At 46.5% G+C, this 20,768-nt stretch overlaps 1 protein-coding gene across 3 annotated transcripts; it reads left to right on the top strand.

Moving 5' to 3' along the window:
* Positions 1 to 2,299: 2,299 nt before the first annotated feature.
* GDNF (glial cell derived neurotrophic factor) lies at positions 2,300 to 20,485 on the top strand. Of its 3 annotated transcripts, none has more exons than XM_066338583.1 (3): positions 2,300 to 2,452; positions 3,711 to 3,809; positions 17,811 to 20,485. In XM_066338583.1, the coding sequence occupies exons 2-3, from the start codon at positions 3,737 to 3,739 to the stop codon at positions 18,293 to 18,295; spliced, it is 558 nt and encodes a 185-aa protein (XP_066194680.1). In that variant the 5' UTR covers positions 2,300 to 2,452; positions 3,711 to 3,736; the 3' UTR covers positions 18,296 to 20,485. The 3 variants fall into 3 exon arrangements, with proteins under 3 accessions (XP_066194680.1, XP_066194678.1, XP_066194679.1); XM_066338581.1 differs by having other exon boundaries at positions 3,711 to 3,908; XM_066338582.1 differs by lacking the exon at positions 2,300 to 2,452 and having other exon boundaries at positions 3,211 to 3,908.
* The last annotated feature ends 283 nt before the right edge of the window (positions 20,486 to 20,768 follow it).

The raw sequence follows: 20,768 nt of genomic DNA, 5'->3' as shown, positions 1-20,768 counted from the left end.
CATTCACAACTAAGAGCTTGGAAGGTTATGTACATTTCTGACCGATGGAGAGCAAACAAGTGTTGCTGGCGTGCACTCACTTGGCTCTGGAGTCCGCATGCACAGTCCTCACCCTGCTCCCTAACCAAACCGTGCAAATGGTGGAGGATGGGCTATGCACAAAGCCCAGGACATGCAGCAGGAGCTCGTCCCACTTGCCTCCTGCATCCTCTCCCTGCAGGGCCTGGGACTTAAACGGGGGAATGGGAAGAGGGAGAAGGAAAGTCGCATACAGCAGACGAGGTGGCGCAAGCGGCCGGGCAGAGTCGGGAACAGGCAGCCCACGGTGCCGCTGACGGTGGCCGCGCCCGTACGGGGCTCACCGCCCCTTTCCCCCCTTTCTCCGCCTTGCCGGACCATCCCCGCCCGGGGGTGCAGCTCTGGACGCCGTCGCTGCATTAGGCAGCCGTGCCCACGGGGTCCGGGACGAGCAGCGGTCACCGGAGGGACTGTCTAGGGGCTGCTCTCCTTCCCCGGGAGAGATACGAGCGGTGCGCACACGTATGAATGCACAACCCTAACCACACACATACGCGCACCGAGGGCGGCGGAGCTTACGAAGCAAACTCGCAGCCAGGTGTCACCTTCGGGGGCGGCCCGGCCCGGCCATGCCCAGCGCGGGTCCCTCCGTCCCGCAGCTCCGGTGCTCGGCGCTGTGCCGGCGCGGGGGCTCGGGACCGACCTGGTCTCCTGGGGCTTTCGCTGCTCCATCCCATACCCGAGTCCCTGCCCCCCACAAAAACAAAATATCCAGAAGCAAAGACTTAAAAGAGAAGCCGCGCGAGGCGGAGGGAGCGGTCGCCAAACCGAGCGCACAAACCCTGCGCTGCCCAGCAGCCCGCCCGGGCTGCGCCGCGCTAATTCCGCAGCACCGGAGACATGAGGATCTTATACCTCCAGGCAACTGCGTGAGTCATAAATACACAGCACAGGGCTGAAAGTCGACACTGTTTACAGCGACTTTGACGCGGCCTTCGGCGAGTCGAACCGCCACCCCCCGCGCAGGGGCCGGGCTGCGCGGAGGTTCCGCACCCCGCACTGCGGCTTCCGCGGGGCACTCGCGGCGGCGGCGGCACCTGCGCCCGGCGAGGGGCGAGGAGGGGGCGGCCTGCCCGCTGCCGCCGGCCGTCGGTCGGTCCGTCAGTCCGTCCGTCCGCGGGAGCGGGCCGAGCGGCGCTGGGGAGGGACGCGGTGTTGGGTTACCCCGGCCCGGCCCCGCCGCCGCCGCGGGGCCAGCGGGTGCCGCGGGGCTGCGCCGGCGGCCGCGCAGCCCACGGTATGTCGGGCCGGTGACTTCAGCCGGGAGATATTTGGAGGCTCCGCGGGGTCCGGTGCGGGGGGCCAGCGTGTGTTTGGGTCTGAAAGCGAATCAGCGGAGGGCGCGTCACTGCCAAAGGGCCCTATAAATCCATCTGCGGCGCCGAGTCGCCCTGGCAAAGCCCCCGCGTCCGCACGTCCGGCTCCGCGCTCGCTCCGTCCGCGGGTGCGGCGCCCCCCGCGCCTCGCCCAGCTCCGCGCCCCCACCCAGCCCGCCGGCGCCCGGGCAGCCCGGCGCGCCCAGGCCCAGCCGGAGCGGGCGCTCCCGACACCGGCCCAGCTTCCCGCCGCGCTCCCGCTTGGATCTAAGCTTTCGCCGCGACGGGACCCCGCTCTGGAGGAGGAAGCCTCACTGCTGCTGCTGCTGCTACCGGCTCTACAAATCCCAGTGCCGGCCTCTGATTCTCACAGCAGACTGAGGACGGGGGGGTGGTTTGATTTTTATTTTTTAATCGTTTTCCCCTTCCTTCCTCCGCTGGGGTGGGGTTTTTTCTTGGTATTTCTTTTAATTTTTTTCCTTTTCTTTTTTTTTTTTTTCCCCTGTTTTGTTTTTTTTTTTTTTTTTTTTTTTTTTTTTTTTTTCTCCCGCCGTGGTGTGCGTGTCCGAGCGGTGCGCGGCTCCCGGCAGTGCTGGACCAGCTGGCGCTACAGGAGCGCTGATGTCTTCATCTGACTCCTCGCAGTTGTTGATGGAGTGTCTTTCTCAGATTTCCAGGCAGGGTCCCAATCGCAGCACCCAGCGCCAGCTCCGGCTGCCAGGCGGCGCTCCCCGCGGCTCGGGCCGCTCCCGGCGCTGCTGAACGCGGCTCCGAGGCCGGGGCGGGCGGAGACCCCCGCGGCGCCGCTCCTGCCGCGGGCACAGCACCTGCGCCGGCGGCGGGGGAGGCCGCCGGGGACTGTGCTGCCGGCTCCCCGCTGCTTCCATCCAGACCTGCGACCTTAAACCCCTTCCTCCGTACGTGTCCCCCTTCCCCCCTCCTTCGAGCAAAGAGGGTGCCGGCAATCGGACCCCGACCTGCCCACATGAATCGGCCGGCCGGCCGGTCGACTCCACGGCGTTAATGTTCGTCTCGGGTCCGACGAGACCAGCTCAGAGGTGAGGGCGAGGATGGGTGCGCGGTGGGGAGGGCGGGGCGGGCGGGCGCTGTCTCCGGGGGCACCCCGCAGCTCCGCGAACGCGACGAGGTGCGAAGGCAGCGGCCGGCGGAGAAAGCGCGCTCCGAGCGGCAGCCGCGCCCTAAGCCCCGCCGCTGGACCGGGACCTCCGCGGTTCCCCCGATACGGGGCCGCCTCTCCCGGGCTGGACACTGCCCTGTGCCGCCGCCCGGGCCGAGCCGAACCGGGCTGGGGGCAGCTGTAACCCCGGGGCGGCGTGTGGAGGGCGGCGGGTACGTGCCGCGGCAGGCTTCGGGAAGGGCGGCCGGGAAACTAGAAGGGAAAAAAAAAAAAAAAAAAGAAAAAAAAAAAGACGAGGGAAGGGGTGAAAGGAAGGGGAAAGAAAGAGGATCGGTGAAAAAAGGAGAGAATGAAAGACTAAGGGAGGAGAAAAATACAAGGAGTGGGAAATGAGAAGGAAAGGGAAGGGAGAAGAAGAGGAAAATTAGAGGGAGATGGAGACAAAAAGGAGAGGAAAAATGAAAGTGGAAGGAGAAGAGGGAAGGGGAAAAGAAATCTTGAAGTAAAGGGGAAGGGAAACAGGAAGAAAAAAGGAAGACAATAGGGAAAGGGGAAAGAATGGGGGAAAGGAAAAGTATAAGGAAAAAAGGTGACAAGTGAAGATTAAAGGAAGAAGAAAAGGAGAGAAAAATTTAAGAGGAGAGGACTGGATAGCAGAAGGGAAAGGGTGGAGGAAAGAGGTGAGAGAAGGGATAGGAAGGTTTGCTTGTAGCACATCAAGTCTGCACAGACCAGCATCCCAGATTACCTGGTCCTCCCTGGTCCAGCCTGAGGAACAAGTGCCCTGGTGCTGCCCAGGTGCTTGACAAGCACGAGGTGACCTGCCTGCCAGTGAGCACAGGGACGTGGTCACGCTCTCATGTCCCTAGAAACAGACTTCTGGGTCCTGCATGCCTGCCTTCCCCAATGCACTTTCTCAGGCACAGAGAAACTGGAGCCCATCCTGGTGCCTCCCTCTCCCACATCACTCACTTGCTGGGGAGAGCCCACCTCACTTGCTCTGGCTGCACGGGGAGCAGCAGGGGCCGGCAACATCCGCTGCCCTCAGGCCTGGCCTGGGTGAACCAGTGTGATCTGAGGTGCAAAACCTCTGAGCTTTGTCTCAGGGCAGGCAAGGCTGGGGCAGGACTGGAGGAATATAGCAGCTGGGAGCTGACCCTGCCTCTCCTTTCTGCCAGGGGCCCGTGTTGGAAGGAGATCTAAGATGAAGTTATGGGATGTTGTGGCTGTCTGCGTGGTGCTGCTCAACACGGTCTCCACCTTGCCCCTGCCCACCGGTAAGACGCCTCCCAAGGGGTCCCCTTCAGTGGTAGAGGGACCTGAAGATGATCTCTCCCCCATCAGCCTGCTGCCTCCCTATGCTGTGCACAGTGACTGTAAGAAACATTCCCCTTTGTAGCAACTGCTGTCTGTCTTGCTAAACCTGCTTCCCTTTGCTCAGGTGTCAGGATGAGGAAAGGATCTCCCTACTTTGTGCCTCTGTTTCTCCACAGGCAGTGTCATTTGCTTTGGTCTTGCTCCAAATCTAATAATTCTCCAAAGCCTGGGGTAGATGACTGCACCTGCCCACTGCAGCCCTTGCCTTCCTGGCAGTCTTAAGATTCCTCTGGTTGAAAAACATGGGGAGCTGGGAAAGTTTGTTGTATGCAGAAGAGCCGAGAGGAGGATCTGCTTCTCACCCCTCACAGCACAGGGGCTGAAACTCCTTCCCCGCTGCCTCAGCCTCCTCTCCGTGCTCTGGCCTGCCAATGCAATCATCCTGTGCCTGTAGTGGGCGCAGTCCTGATGGAGGTTTGGCTCCGTGGTGGGAGGCGCTGTACACATCCTGGAGTACTGCTGAGCTTCATTAAATCTCCTTGGATTCTGATCTCGAAATTAGTGTGTCCGCATGGAAATTTACAGAAGAGTAGCCGTGGCAGGGTTAGGAGCTTGATGCAGGGCAATCCACATGAACTAGCTCTCAGTAAGACAATTTACAATCCAAATGACAGATAATAATGCCTTGCTAATAATAGGTCCCATACTCTACAATAGCAGGTACGGGATTTTCACAGTGGTATGTGAATGTTATGTTAACTCTGGTGGCTTCTTGAAGAAAGAGGTAATATAACTCAGAAGTGGTAGAATACTCACATGGGTAGTGGAGACATTCACTTAGCAAACACAGACACAGTTTGTAGGTTGCTTCTTTTGCCCTTGCTCATCTCCCTCTCTGTTTAGCTCATTACGGGATGCAGACAGTATCCAGTAATTTGGATTCATTTCTATCTCCTTTTCTGGAGGCATGTCCTTTCCCTGTGCCTGCCACAGCTCCAGTCACAGGCAGCCGTGCTCTGGTTTCTCTGGGAGCAGCCAGGCTAACACAGTGTGGAGGCACCAAACTTTTGCTGTGACTTCACTTTGACCCCACTCAAACACCCGTCTCTTCCATGCGCATACGTTTATGTCCTTTCCCCATTTAGTCTTCTCGCTTTCTTTCTCTTGCTAGTGTTTCCCTCCTGCTGGAATCTTGCCTAGGCTCCCGCCTCCGCATGTCCCAGCCTAGGCCCCTGCTGCTCACAGACTGGCAACCCTGACATCCTTTTGGCCCCTCCGCACAGGGGGGTTGGCTAAAAGTGTTTCCTCACAGGGCTCCAGCCTGCGAGGATCATGGGGCTATCACACATGGTGGTCCTCTCCATGGCAAGCCCTGTGGATAAGTGCTATCCTACAAAAGGTAGTGATCAGCTTTTGAGACCACTGTGCTGTTTCACTCTGTACAGGCTTGCTGAGGTGCTGGTGGCAAGAAAAGCATTAGGGGGAAAGCATCATTAGTCAGTTTGTCGCTCTCAGGGTAGGAGAGCATTAATGCTCCATCTTTACAGAGTGATAGTATTTGTACTATGCCTACTTTTATCTTGAAACTACCTTCTGGAATATGGTCCCTGGTAAGGCTGACTCCTCTTCAGCAGTTCAAGGGGCTAGACAGCACTAGTGATTCTCTCTGTTCTTAGTATCCAAAACCTCTCATCATTGTGTCTTCTTTTCTCCTTTCCTGTGGATTGGATAAACAAGATGCAGGAAAGAAGACAAACCTGTGTTTTACCTGAGCTATGGTAGTATTAATACTATCTTTGTTTCCAGGGTATAGACATGGGCTTAGCTCTGTGCAGAGCTCTGTGAAAGGTTATTGCCCAGGATAATTATTTGAGAAAGGCAGTTTGATAGTTTGGTCTCAAATTTTCAACTGTGTATCACAAACAAATGGGCCTGGCTGCAGAGCAAAGGAAGCAGTGCTGTTCTCCACATGACAAATTGAGGAAAACCTGGGCTGTCCCTGTGGTCTTTGTATGGCAGCAGTTATTACAACAATTGAGTCTGAAAGTTAGAAATTCATCTCTATGTTGCCAAGTCAGATGAGGAAGAGGAGACCTGCAGAAAGGTGACTGTAAGAGAGCATTGAAATACTCTGGTGAACTTTTATGCTGTTTGTAATTGATTTGAAAGTGTGTGATGTCTGGAGAACAGTCTGCAAACAGGCTATGACGCTGATCCTACCCAGGCACATCACTGCCTTCCTGCTGCAGCAGTTCTTTGCTTAAGTCACCCCCATCAGTTTCTTTGACATATTTGTTGTCTCCACTTACAATTTGGTGCTGTGCACCCTTCAGTGCAGGAAAGTGCATGGAACCAAGTATGCAAGAGGAATCAATGTCTACACCAAGTAGATTTCCATTTGGAGGTTTCTTTCACCATCAGAACACAATGTGCCGCAAGCACAGAGACATGCTTTCAGCTCTTTGGCTGTCTGCTGGTGAACCTGTCATGTATTTACATCCCTATGGATGCTGTTGGTCAGCTGCCTTGCTGAGGGCTTTTGTAGGAGGCAGTTCACAAAGTGGTGGAAGCACCACCATCACATCAAATGCATAAATGTGTGGGTCCTGAGCAGGACTGAGTGCTGTGTGCATTCAGAGAGGTGCACTGCTGTCCCCTCAAGCAATCCTTTTGCAGGCTGAGTGTATCCGTTTTGCTCCAAGGTCCACTGCTCTTACTCTAGAGAAGTTGAGTCTCCCACACACCTCTTGCATCAGGGCTTAGTAGGATTATGAGATCAAGTCCACTCCTAAGGGCAGGCCAAAGAGCTTGCTAGAGAACAGATCTCTTTCCAAGGCCCTTGACACCTTTTTGTATTCTTGTTTGATGGGATTGCTTTCTCTGCAAAATACTCTGAAGTCACCTGATGCTACCCCATCTCTTTCAGGTTGGCTTGAAACCTTCCTTCATTCCAGGTTCCAGGCAGGGTTTTAACCTCCTGGGCTGATCAGATGTAATGTGCTGACCTTTGCTGTTCAGGGCAGTAATCAGAGATGGCAGAGGGTGCTAGCAATTGCAATCTTCTGCATTTTTAATTGGGCTGGAGGCTGGAGTGTCCTCCAGAAATACAGTGCATTGGAGATGAATCTAGTATTTGTTGGTGTGTTGGCATCAATATTCATGGGATAGCTTATTTCACACTCAAAAAGATGTAGAGTTTGTAACCATTTCATTGTTTCCCTTATGCTACAATCCTCTGGGGGAAGAACACTATTAGCTTAAATACCAAATGCAAGTAGAACAAATATAAACCACAGTATTATAAACTAAATACTAAGTCAGCAGCCTCAGAAGCATGACAGTGCAGAGGGAGCCAAACACTTGTTTGCGTTATACACAGTCACCAGTGAATACATCTTGTAACTGCTTGCTGTTGGATGCACATAATCATCATGTACGTGAGGACTGGCGTGTGCTAAAACCCATGATATTGTATTTATTCTTTGATCAAATGAGAACCTTTACTAAGAACTTACGGTAAGCAGGTAGAATTAAATGAAACATCTCCCTATGGGATTTTCCCACCTAGTAAGAGGAAAAGATAGGTTTTTGCATCATGGTGTCTGATTTACTCTACAGCTACTGAATGGTCATTCGCTGTTGGAGTTCATTTGGTATATGCTGTGACACACCATCATATGTGTGTGTTATACTTCTGTTAAAAATTTTTCTTACCCCCACTAAGGTGTATTTAATGTTAAGTTATTGCTTTTAGCTGCAGCGTTATCAACTGATATGAAAAGTATCTAGAAAAAATAGTGGTATTATAGGGCTCTTTAGGGCAAAAACAATATTTAATTATGCTTCTAGCTGAATGCATTTCCTGCCCTACAATATTTATTAGGCCCATTCAATGTCACAAACTACAACTCTCATGTTTCTCCCCAGGCTTTCCTGCTCAGCACACCTACGGTGTGGCATACATGCTTTGGCCTAAGACACCCAGGAGCTGCAGAGGTAACCTGCCCTGCACAGTAAACCCAGTGCATCTGGGAGGTATCAGCCACACCAAGCAGATGCCATCCTGTGTCATCTGATCTGTGTGTGCCGTGCCCAGCCAGTGAGTGCATTCAGCACAACCAGAGCATCCAGCACAGCTGGGGTGCATCCTGCCAGTGTCAGGCCAAGTGTGCCTGGGTGCCCGAGCCAGCACATGTATGTACTAAAATTTATTTGCACAGGGACACCCACATTATCTAGGCATTCAGAAATCCCAAGTATTCAGATTGGCCCATTCGTGGGCAAAATTCTAGAAAGAGAAAGAAACCAGGCAGATGTGGTTAAATCCAGAGGCATGCAGCCCTAGAAGCAAATTCTTCTGCAGTTTCAGGTATAAATACTCAATATAATCCAATGAAGACCACTCTGTGATTTAAGGAAAAAAGTTCTGAATTGCATGATAATAAAGTTCTATTCTCGTTTTGAGTTATCCTTTGCTGAAAGTTTTAGTTCTTTGCTGCTTTTCAGTTTAGGGACCTCAAAAAATTGCCAGTGAAACTGTGGATGCCTTTGGATGTTTGGCAGGTGTTTATTGACAGATAACATAAGTGGACATACTTTTCTTCATCGTTTTTCATAAGCCTCTTCAGTGTATTTTAGAAATCCCCATGTTCAGGGTTTGCAGATGAAAAGCTTCAAAACATTTCTTGAAAAGCTGAAGAATTCAGTTAAGTATTCATCAGACTGTTACTGAATTTAGTGCGAGAAGCACTGTTTGTCCACTAGCAGAAGATCCTCAGACTGAAAGGTTGTAGTGTCTTTGTAAATTACACAGTTCCTGCTTAGTCAGTTTACTGCAAAAAGCGATTTCAAAATAATTCAAATTGCAAAGGCTTGGAGATGCCATTTGGGTCATCAAGTCCCACCCTGCCACAATTTCAGATGTTCAGAAGTGAGCATCTAATGCAACTACCCAGCTTTCATTCTACCCCCCACACTGTCTAGAGATTGCAGCATAAAATTTGTAGTACATAGGCCAAACCCTACATAACTACATTTGTTGTGGATTCCCATATTTCTGAAGTAGCAAGTCAATAAGTAGAAATAAACAAGGAATACAAAATACTGCAGCATAACTGTGTTCAGGATCATCAGACATCTAAATAGGCCACTGACACATTAGTGCTGGTAGAGTGGTTAGCACTGCAGAGTGGTCATTTTTCACAAAACCAGCTCAGTTTCTGATCAAGTAATATCTGTTGGTAAAGAGAACCACAGAAAAAAATTCAGTTGTTCTTGGAATTTCAATCATGATTACAAATAAAAAAAAAGAAAATAGGATCAAAAATACTTACTTGAGACACCTGCAAATAAAATATTAAGACACAAAATATATGTTAGAATATGTCTTAAGATCAAGGACTGAAAATTGATTTTCTGAGGTATTTCATGTCGCAGCATTTTTTTAAGGAATAAAGCCATTCCTATGACCTAGCAGAAGTTTATGCTCTATGTATCACTTAAACTGAAACCTGCAGGTACATTTCTTTGAAGTCTTTGGGACTTGTGGAAATACTCTAAAGATTATTGGACAAATAATATTCTTCAAAATAAGCAAACACTGAAATTCATGTATTTACTTTCCTATGTGGTGGCTGGGCAGTGTTACAGCAGTATGCTAAAACTTCTCTGGTGGCTTTTAGAGGTAAGCTGGTCATGTCCGCTTTAAATGACAAGCTGTGTACGAACATCTGGACTGTCTCTGCTTCCATCCAAGGCATATGTGATTTCTTTGGCAAAATCAGCCATTACTTAGGAAACTTCGGAAGGGAGGTAGCATCCAGTGTAGCAGTGAGGAAGGACCTTGCTCTTCTAAGCACACACCAGCTCTATCTGGCAAGTACCAGTCCATGCTTCCTTCTGAAGTGTGGAGTGTGATGGAGTACATGCAACTGCCCTAGAGTCACAGACTGATGATTATAACAATAACAATTTTCAACAAGCAATATTAAGACCTTCCATATTGTTCCTTTTGTAAACACATTGAAATGCAGGCAACTGAAAGGTAACAATGAAAGATCATGTGTTACTTATTTTGTGCTATCAAATCTGATAGCAGCAGAGATTGCCATAAGAGAAACATCAGCCAAGATTTTGCCTGGACTGCGGCCACAGACTGAGTTAGGGTTCCTGGGAAGAGACTGAGTTAGGTTTCCTTAGGAGTCTGGTCTTCCTGCTTTGCTGCCTGTCTTTGTTCCTTGGGGATGCTTCTAAAACCCAATGGGAGATGCAGCATAAGAGCACAGGCAACCCAGTAATAGCTGATGTTTTTGATTTAGGTGTGCACTTTCCCTTCAGTGAACCATTACTAAAGAGAGGCTGAGTTACCTTTGTGGTTTTGCTGATGTCATAGGAGAGCTGGGCTGGATCACTTCTGCACCAGGGATAGTGGAGAAAATACCATCCATTATTTGGATGGATTCATGGAGTATCTATTAATGGAGTGTTTCCTGCATTAAAACCTGTTTGCTTGCCTGTTAGCTGACTGCATGTGTTCTTGCTAACAGGTTGCAGGTTTTGGGTCTTGCTCATACATGCTCATCCAAGGTTCACACAGGATTTGAGGTGCTAGCTTAACCAAATATTAGGTGTAAACCTAGGTTCTACTGGGAAGATGGGTATTTATTCAGCATGGTATGGATGTGGTAGGGTACCGGTCTTAGGGAGGAGTCAACAGATACGTGTCTTTCCCAGGTTTGGCTCCTGCTCAGTCAGTGGCTTCAAGCAGGGAACTTGGCACTTTTTCTGTCTTCCCCTTTTACACTCTTAATGCTGTAACTTCTTTTAATGCAGGGATGCTCTGAGGGTGCTCATGTACCCGCCGTCCCATAGGATAAGGTGCTGGTGCAGATGGGCTCCTGGCAGCTGCTGCAGGAGGTGCCACAAAATCTCACGTGCAACTGCTGAAAAGCCAACTGCTCTGTGGTGCTCAGAGCTAGTGATTCAAAGCTCTGTGCCAGAGGCAAGATTGCATCCTCCTGTTGCTCCTCTGCTCCTTGGGAGCTGGGTTAGATGTTCCTCTGCCCACCCCAGAGAGGCCAGAGGTGGGGGTGGGCAGAGGAGGGCAGCCCACCATCGGGCACAGTCCTGTGAGCAACCTGTCTGGACTAGGTGAAGAACAAGAAACTCGTGAGCAGGTCAGCTCATGACTTCCTCTACTTCACACAGTTCTCCTGACCTTGCTGCTTCCCCCTGCTCTCAGGGACTTCCCACACTGGCAACAACTGTGGTGGTCATTGTCTCCCCTCTTTCTTCTTCTGTTGGGAACCAGTATTTCTACCTGCAAGAACACAAGCAATGTACAGAAGGGGAGGCATTGCCAAGCATGGCTGAGTGGAAATACAAAGGACTCTGCAGATTTGTTATTATGACCAACACATGGGAAACTGCAGGGTTAACTAGTGAGCTACAGACACATGACTTGACTGCTCCATCAGGAGCAAGAACACCAGTAAGGTCAATCCTGTGCCTTTTACCAGTGTTGCCTCTTTGTGCCTGACTAGTGTGAGTGGCCCTGGCATCACCCATCAGGTTACTTAGCACTTGCCTTGATGAGAGACAAGTGACACCAGAGAGAGGCACCATTTCTAAGGGCTGTCTGAGTGTGAGGGGACCCACAGCATGGGCTGGGAGTGAGGCAATACAGAACTGTATTAAACATTTAAGAATGAGCTGACTGTGGTTTGTTTGATGCTCTATTTCCTAATGCATACAACCAGCAGGTTCCTGTTTCACTCTTGGTCCCATATATTTCTAGGCAAGGCATGAAAGCAGAGTCATGCCTCAGAGAAGTGGTGTTTTAATTGTTTAAATACCGAAAATGTTTCAGCATACTATTTTTAACACCCGCCTTCACTTAGATGCTTTCATATAATATTCCTTGTCTTTTTTATACAAAATATTTTGTTTTCAATAAAATAAATGGTTTATCCCCACCGCAGTTGCTACTTTCTCACTTTGTAGAGCAGAATGATCATCACATTAATATTTTCAAACTGGATAAGGTTGCACTTCCTCAGACAAATTGCTCCAAATCTCTCCTAAAATTTGCCCTTGTGGCGTGAAATGGAGGCATTCTGTGTCCAGATAGGCAGTACTGCAAAGCAAGCTAAATATTTTTTTTAAATATTGAATAATGATTATGAAGTAAAATAATCATTTGACTATGAAGGTCCAAGATTAAAGTACCAGAACTGTTTTTGAAAAGGGGCCATTTAATTCTTATGCAAATCTGGATCTAAATGTTCTGAATATTGCTTATCATTACAGTGAGGGGGACTAAAGCCCTAGAACTCTGAAATCGTACTTCAGGGTCTGATACTGTTGTTTAAACTTCTCTAATTGAAAGACTATGCTCAAGCAAAATAATTTAGTTAAGTGTTTGGACTAATGTTTTGATGTGATAGCTATACACTGTCACAAATGTAGGCATAAAAACTACAATCTAAAAGTAAAATCTAATTTTATAATGTTTTACACACCTTTTGTGACTTCTGTTAGATCCCTTTAGCTCAAGGTTTGTAAAGTGCCAAATGATGTGGCAGTGATGTGATTACATTTTCCTGAGATCACTGTGGAAAGCTATTCTATAAAGCACAGTTTCAAACAACTTAAGATCTCAATTTCTATGAGGTTGAAAAAAAAAAAAAAAAAAAAAAAAAAAAAAAGGAAAACCCACCTATATAAGTCATTATTGTACAAGCTGAGGATTTCTTGATGTACCGTGCTGGGTTGCTGCCATTGTGCATGGGGGACTATTTGGCTTTAAAATGAATGTGGTTTTGGCAAAATCAAATGAATAGATTTTTATTTACAAAAAGCAATTGTGATCACATTTGAACAGATGGAAATAAATTGTCCATTTTTACTTAATGGAGGCTTTTTTTTCCATAATGGGACAAGTTTAGTGTGAATATCCATTTAGACCTGTTGCATGTAGAAGTCTATCAGAACACTGCATAATTTATTCTTCTAGAAAGCACAGGGATCAGATCCCAGTCCTGGTGTCACATGGTGTTTCTAATTAAATAGAAATACAAAGACAGGTTCTGGGGGGTTGCAGTGGGGAAGACGCCCCTAGGAAAGCACATTTCCCTGCACACCCAGAGCATAACTCAGGACAGGATTTCTCTGGAGGCTAATGGGGAGTGCCATGGCTCTTTGGCTGCAGGATCGTACACTCATGCATGCTGCCAGCTCTTCTTATGCCCAGGGGACAGAGACTGTGCTTGAGGACAGGCAAGTCAAAACTTCAGGTTCCAGAGAACCTCACTGAGGCAAGAATTTCAGTTTGCATTACAGAGGGGTGTTCCAAACCTAGGAGGCTGGGTCAAAGCTATGATCTGACTGTGCCCTAAGTGTTTAGAAAACGAGCAAACAGCTTGCAAACAGCAAGCAGATGATGCAAATACTCTTGTATTCACTGGGGTTTTTTTGGTTGGTTGGTGGATTTGGTTTTTAAATTAGTATTTTTAAAAATGTGTCACTCCCTCTGGTGAAGGTGTTCACCAGCTCTACCCCCAGCCTGATAACTCTGCTAGATTCCTATTTATATCATCTTGTGACATTTCTTTCTTTCCTTCTTTCTTTTTTATTCATTTTTCTGGTAATATGAGAAAATACTCACAGGCCAAGAACCCTTGTTCAGCTGGACAAGGGAGACAGAGAAGGTGCTCAGATGCACACTGGCACATGGACTGTCATCAATACCCGTGATTCTCTGGCCCTGGAAAGCAAACATGTGCTCATGTTGCAACCGTAGGAAAATGCTCTGCCTATTCCTGCCTGGGTGGTCAGGTCCTTGGCATGGTAGTGAAAAAAGAGAGAGCATGGAAAGGAGCTGCAGAAGAGTGAGCTGAGCACAGCAGGACACACATGGTGGATGCAGTTCCTACAATGCCCTGCTGTCTGCCCCAGGGATGCTAGGTGACACATAAACACTTGCATGTGCCTGCACACAGACTGCCTCCAAGGGACTTCCTCAGGGAGCTGGACAGTCAGGAAACTACTTTGAGAATCATGACATAAAACCCAAACAAAACCTCATGACTTCCCACCAGTCTTGTTCATGGCACCACAGTTTATGTGATTGGGCTCAGCCCATCACACTCAACCAGCGAAGTCTGTGAGTCTTTCTCCCAGATTCTGAACAAGACACAAAGAGACCCTGCGTTCCCTAAGGGAGGATATTACTTTCAGAGGACAAATGTTCCTTTTCTTTTAGAAACACCTGTTTTGGGGTGCATCACATAATGCAAGACAACCTTTGCAAAACTATATTGAGCACATGCTGTTCTAGGCTATCCTGTTTTGTCCCATCCTGTCCTGTCCTAGGTAACTTTCAATTTTTAAATTGGAATTTCTTCACACCCTTCACACCTTTGGGACTGGGGACTACTCCTCAGAGATCTTTCCTGCTTTAATGCCATAGTATCCCAGCATTTTCTGCTGGCACATTGCACAACATGACAGGCATCTGTCATATGTTCTCTCAGCTTTTCCAGCAGAAGGCAAGTGTTGTCAGTAAACTAGTTTGTTGTGAAAAAATATGTGTGTGTATGTGTATAATTAGTCATATTTGTGTGTGTGTATGTGTAAATGAAGCATACATACACACACATGCAAAATGTGTATCTGCTCCTTGCAGGGGTGTGAAATCCCCCCAGCAAACTCTTGTCTGCTGCACAATCAAGTCAGCACAATCCATGCAGTCTGAGAGAAACAAAGATGCTGTGAGACTATAAACATTTTCTAAACAACTTTGCAGACAGAAGGGTAACAGAGTGCCCTTCTATCAAATAGCTTTATTCAACTTAACAAACCACTGCTACATGCTAAGGCAGCCCCTATGAGTGCACTGATGTACCCTGGCCATAGGTCAGCTCAGTACCGCCATTGCCCCCAGCAAAACTTACAATAGTGCAGAGACCAAACAAGCACTCAGGATGTGTTGTCTGTGGTGCAGAGACATCTCAGCATCCCTGGAGCACATCTACCAAGTGCCCATCAGGATGGGGACATCCTGCAGTCAATCTTCTCCACCTTCCCTTCTGTCTATTAGCCTTTTACAGAGTTTAGCCCTTGGTCAGTGGTTATTGCTTATTCATGTATGATGTCTGGTGGTAGCTTCCTCAGCACTTACCTCTAGTGCTTTGTTTCAACCCATCATGCCTGGTGTCAGTGTTGGTGTTTCCACTTGATTGCTCTGGGTCCTGCTTTAGCAATTTTTCACGGCATTTTGTTTCAGGCTCTAAGTCTTCACACCCATACTTGTTGGACAGGTGAATAACCCTACTGAGTCATGACTGGCACCTCAGCACAGGGCTAGGACAAGTCTCCCTTCACTCCTGGTTGTCAGACTTTCCTCCACACCCCTGTGACCCATTCCTAGTGACTGCTTGTAGTCACACTGATGACTGATTTATTAAGAAGCAGAAAATTGGCTGTTTGCAGGGATTGTAGCTGTTGCTATGACTGTTAATTTATGGGAGCAAACTTGGGGTACCTTGGCAGTGGTTTGGAAGCTGCCAAAAGAACATTGGTGCATTGCTCATAACCAGTTTGGGGTTCCACGGGCAGAGGCGATTGTTGCTTACAGAAGCTCGGAAAGTGCCATGGTGTTGATGTCATGAAACCATATAGCCTGTAACAGCACATGTAGTTTAGGTGAGCAGACAGTGACCAGGATCAAGAAGACCTCCACATATTCTCAAAGGGAGCTCTGTGCCCGCTGTTTCCACCAGTTTCCTATAATCATCCACAGGCCTTTTGTCTCCTTCAGTGAAATAATCTCCAAATATTGGAGGTCACTGCTGGAGTCTTGATGACATATTTGGATGTCTGCATGGGTTAGTTTCTAATTCCCTGGGCTAAACAGCATGTGTACTCTGGAGGCAGAAAACTGGAATTCATCTTGCTAGTAGTGCTAGCGTTCCTCCCAGTGAGTCTCCAAAATATATCCTGGTGTTGCAGTAGGGGATGAGCAGAATGATGAACACTTGAAACGCTTCTTGGACACTGGTCTCTGAGATTGTTATTTTTAGCATAGGTATCTGTAAAACAAAATTTAATTCACTTTTTTTCGTTTCCAAACTCTACAGTTTATAGGACCCTGTTTGCTTTGTATCACCCTCATTACATGGAGGTACAAGATTTCAAGCCTCCATGACTCTTCTACCAGTTTAAACTATTTTGCTGGATTCATCCATCAAAAAACATATACCTCTGATCCATCACTATTTTGTCTCAGAGGGAGGTCTCTAGGATGTGACTACTTCAGGCAGCAGTCCCTAATTCCTGCTTATGTGCAGATGCTCTCTGCTTCAGCAGGATTTTGCACTGATAGAGTTAGGACTGCTGCTCCCCATCTCTTCTATATTTGGTGCTACAAATGAGGATATGAAGATTCACTTCGGCTAGGTAGGGGAGCAGTCTCATGCCGTCATGTCTCCTGTTAACAGAGCCCATGCCACCCTGTTTGAGATGATGCTACCTTGTCACCCATTGGGGTTCCTGTCTTAGCATGCTCCGTGAGGAAACGTGGTGCTGAGCCTTTGCCTAAGGAGCTGTTCCCATCTCGGCACCTCACTGAGTGGGACCTTTTGTGGAGATACCAGCCCCTGACGGGGTGCACTGCACTGGATATTGCCTCTGCCAATGTTTGCTGTTCCTGCAGTATTTGGAGGAGTATTGGAGATAGACTTACCGTATGTGCAAGGCTGATGTGACACTGGCCTGTCACGTGGTGTGTTTTAGTTTTAGTTAGGTACAGAAAGGAGCATTCTCTTAGGACTTACTGAAAAGGAAGAAGTCTTAATTTTTGGCACAATAAATATGAAAAAAAAAAATCTTAATATTGCAATATAGTTTATATCCTTTAGATTCAGTCATTAATAAAGTGGTGTAAGGACATCCACACACAGGGTCCTGACAGCCTGACCCTCTGTTGGTTCTCCCTATTCACTAAAGCAGGTAATTTTGAGGGATTTAGTCCATGGGAAGATTAAGGACTGCAAAATGCAATTTTTTTTCCAAATCATGATGAAATGGCAAAATTTGGGACCATTTCAGAACACATTTAATTTCACCCTTCTTGAAGAGGTTCATTCTGCTAGTATCAAAACGTTTCATAGACTCCATCATATAATTCACTTGAATAATTCATCAGTGATATATCAAGTGATAAATAGACTAAAAATTAATTTTTTGTAAAAGAAGACTACATTAATAATATTTCCTTAGAAAATGAACATAATACTTCTATTCTGACCTATTTCTACTCAGTGTGAACAGCATCTTGTGATACAAAACAGTTACATGAGAAATTTTTCAAAAGCTATGAAAATAATTATCCCCTAGAAGCAGTAAAAATCCAGGCATTCATCCAAGAATAATATCTCAGCCTGGTACCCCAGGAAATCCTCCTTCTGTCATGCTCAAAAACCTTATTGACAGGTGGCTTTGGCAATACTAACTGCTACTGATGTGAAAAGAAAATAATTAACAGCTATAATCACAAAATTGCTTTAAAGAAACCTCTTCCTGTTGCTGCTTTGCTGGGAAGAGTCTGTATAACCTCTTTACAGTGGCTTCATCTACCTCTTAACTAGTATTCATACCATGGCATCTTTTCCTTCCCTCTGTTTCCACAGGGCTCATTCAATATTAAAAGATGTGCTGAAATGCTACCAAGCATCAGCAGACACACACAGAAATACAAATACGTCTCATTTATCTTTCCCCAAATGAGTTTCTATGATTGTCTAAACCATTCCAAATTCTCCTTGATTTCTGAGGGTCCTGGGCCATGTGTTCTGAAGTGATGGGCAGAAAAGCTTGCATGTGCATAATATTTTTGAGCTGTGAATGGACAAACTTCATTATAATTGACGTGTGACAAAGCCTTATCTCTCTTTCCCAAACAGCTAATATGCCAGAGGATTATCCAGATCAGTTTGATGAGGTAGTGGACTTTATTCAAGCCACTATTAAAAGACTAAGGAGGTCACCAGATAAACAGACTCCGATTTTTTCTAGGCGGGAGAGAAACCGTCAAAATGCAGCCACAAACATAGAGAATTCCAACAAAAAAGGAAGGAGGAATCAAAAGGGCAAAAATCGAGGATGTGTCTTAACAGAAATACATTTAAATGTGACTGACTTGGATTTGGGATATGAAACCAAAGAAGAGCTAATTTTCCGGTATTGCAGTGGATCTTGTGATGCAGCTGAGACCACCTATGACAAAATTTTAAAAAACTTAACCAGAAAGAAAAAACTGGTCACTGACAAAGTGAGGCAAGCCTGTTGCAGACCCACAGCCTTTGATGATGACCTGTCCTTTTTGGATGATAACTTGGTTTACCACATACTGAAAAAACATTCCGCAAAAAGGTGTGGATGCGTCTGACAGCTGCATGCCGAGGCGGCACCAGTTTTCCATTCCTGCTACGCTGCAAAGAGAGGGACCAAGGTTCCCAGGGAAGTGTCTGCTCCAAGTGGAGGAAAAAGGACCAAGAGCACAGAATGAGGAGCCATGAGAGCCTGGGGATAAGGAGGCATGCGGCAGAGTAGAAGGATGGAGACTTCTGACGTCCTATGGGGATTTAGATAAAAGCTCAGGTGGAGATGATGATGGATGGATGATGTGCACGCTATCTTTCCTGTTTGACTCAGTCCACCATCAGTGAGACTCAATCCATGAGGAACGTGCTTAAAAACACAACCCTGCCATACCACGCTGTGTTGTAGTTATGCCATGATATACCAGTTATACCAAGAAGCTTAGCTAAGAAGTAGCTTAGGAGTACTTTACTAATCCCCTGTGCCCTCAGCTCTACTGAAAGACACATTGTGCTACTGCTCACTGGAGGGCAGTTCCTGAGTGCTTAGGACAACTCCTAAGCTATAAAATTACCCTTGTAAGTAAGATGATATCTGGCAAATATCAAAATGACCAGGCGCTAGTTCTTATAAAGCAAAACAGTTACTGGCTAAGTTTGGTTATTTCCATCTTGTGTTTCTTCAAAATGAGTGCAGGATTTTGTTCTTCTGCTACTTAATGAAACAAGTTGAGTTTTTAAGCACTTCTTCCTAGTACAGTAACAGAAATAACAAACCCAGCCTACACAAAACGCATTTCTTTAGGTTTACAGAGGACTAATGTCACTTGCATAACATTTCTATTTGGTCATTGTGATAGAGAGAGACTACTTGATGCAATGCATCCCTTCAGAGACATAAGTATACAGAAGATATTTATTGAGATTAAGTTATTGTTATTTATTACAGTTCAGTAATGAGTCTCCTTATTTATTAAAGTGTCTTTCAAAGGTGCCAAAGTAGATGGCACTTGGGGATATAGAGAGACAAAGACGTTGGGAACAACGGTCCATGCTTTTGATTGAAAGTGTTAACTTGAATGCAAAAAATCACTTACTTTACCTTTTTTTCTTTTAAACAAAATCTTGATTATGTTCACAAAAGGTAGTGCTGAAGCCTGCAGCCCTTATTCCTGTCACTAAGCCTTTTGAAAATTACTGCTGTAAGTTATATATGTGCAGGAGCAGCAATGGCTCTGGACAAGTGAGGGTCGCAGGACTTGGCTCAACATTAGCAATTTGTTAGAAAAACTAATTTTAGTAATATTTTAAATGTAGCCACATTTTTTTCTCACAATTTATGCCAACTGACCTCATATAACTATTGACAAATGGAAAATAATCACATTTAGCCTTATAATTTCTAGTTATATTTATTTAAGCTTTTCCTTCCATACTTCCGTATAGAAGAGGTTAAATCCCTCTTACTAGTTAGCCCTGGATTTAATATAGCCTGCAAGTAAACAGTTGTGTTAAATAACCAGAGTGTTTTGTATAATTTTCTGAAACATTACAGGATCATACCCATGCAGCAGAACAGTCCAAGTTTCCTTAGGAAGAGGGAGTTTGTACAGCAAAAATGTTTGTACGTGACCGCTAACACAAGCTCTCATTCTGGAGACATTTTTCCCAAAGGAGCAGGAGTGCAGGTCACTAGACATACCTGACAACCAGTGAAGCATTAACTCCCACTAAAGCAACATGAAAAAAATCCTTACTGAAAACCATGGTCCAACCTTTTATCTCATGCATGTAATGGCTCTCCATACTCATTTTGCCCTGGGCCCCTTGGGGCACCACCAAAGAAGGGTCTAGAGGTCAAAAAAGCCCAGAACAGGCATAGAAAGGGGTACCAGGTGTATGGCATGTAATTCATCCCCGACTTCCGCTGCGTTTCTGGGTGGAGGGAGGCTAGCCCAGGAGAACCACCCAGGGGCCTACTCTCACACTGCCACGGGGACACCGTGCCCTCCATGCTGCTCAGGGGTGGTGACACCACCACACTGGGGTGGGCACTGAATGCCTGCCAGGTGGAGGGTCAGCTGCACTGCCAGGCAGCTGATTGGTGACAGCGCTCAGAGATGTGCTTTCCCTTGCCCCAGCTGGTGAAACTTGCCTCAAAGCATTTTCTGTGCAGCTTGAAGAGGCTGCAACCAAAGCAAATCTCCCATGTTCAAAATACAAAAGGGTAAAGTTTGTGATTTTTTTTAAATTTTTTTTTTTTTGTGGTTTTGGTGGGGTTTTTTGGGATTTTGTTTTGTTTTGTTTTTGTTTTTTGTTTTGTTTTGGGTTTTTTTTTAGACCTTACTGAAGACAGGAGTGTGCTTCTCTGGATTTTTTTACTTCACCTGCAATTATATGTCTCAGTCATTTGTGTTAATCAACCAAAGTTCTCTACAGACTTTATTTTTGTACAATATTCATTTTATAACTTTTTACAAAATAAAATTCATTTCTATTGTTACATGCTTGTTGTTTGTGCTTACTCATCATACAGTTTTC

This window comes from Sylvia atricapilla, chromosome Z (assembly GCF_009819655.1).
Source record: "Sylvia atricapilla isolate bSylAtr1 chromosome Z, bSylAtr1.pri, whole genome shotgun sequence".
In the NCBI taxonomy this organism is placed as follows: Eukaryota; Metazoa; Chordata; class Aves; order Passeriformes; family Sylviidae; genus Sylvia; species Sylvia atricapilla.
This window is presented reverse-complemented; position numbering and strand designations above follow the sequence as displayed.

Bases quoted from the DNA above. Each gene is read 5' to 3' on its own strand.
- GDNF (XM_066338581.1), top strand. From the start codon at position 3,737: ATGAAGTTATGGGATGTTGTGGCTGTCTGCGTGGTGCTGCTCAACACG. The intron at 3,909-17,810 runs GTAAGAAACATT...TTTCCCAAACAG, and splicing joins CTATGCTGTGCACAGTGACT to CTAATATGCCAGAGGATTAT.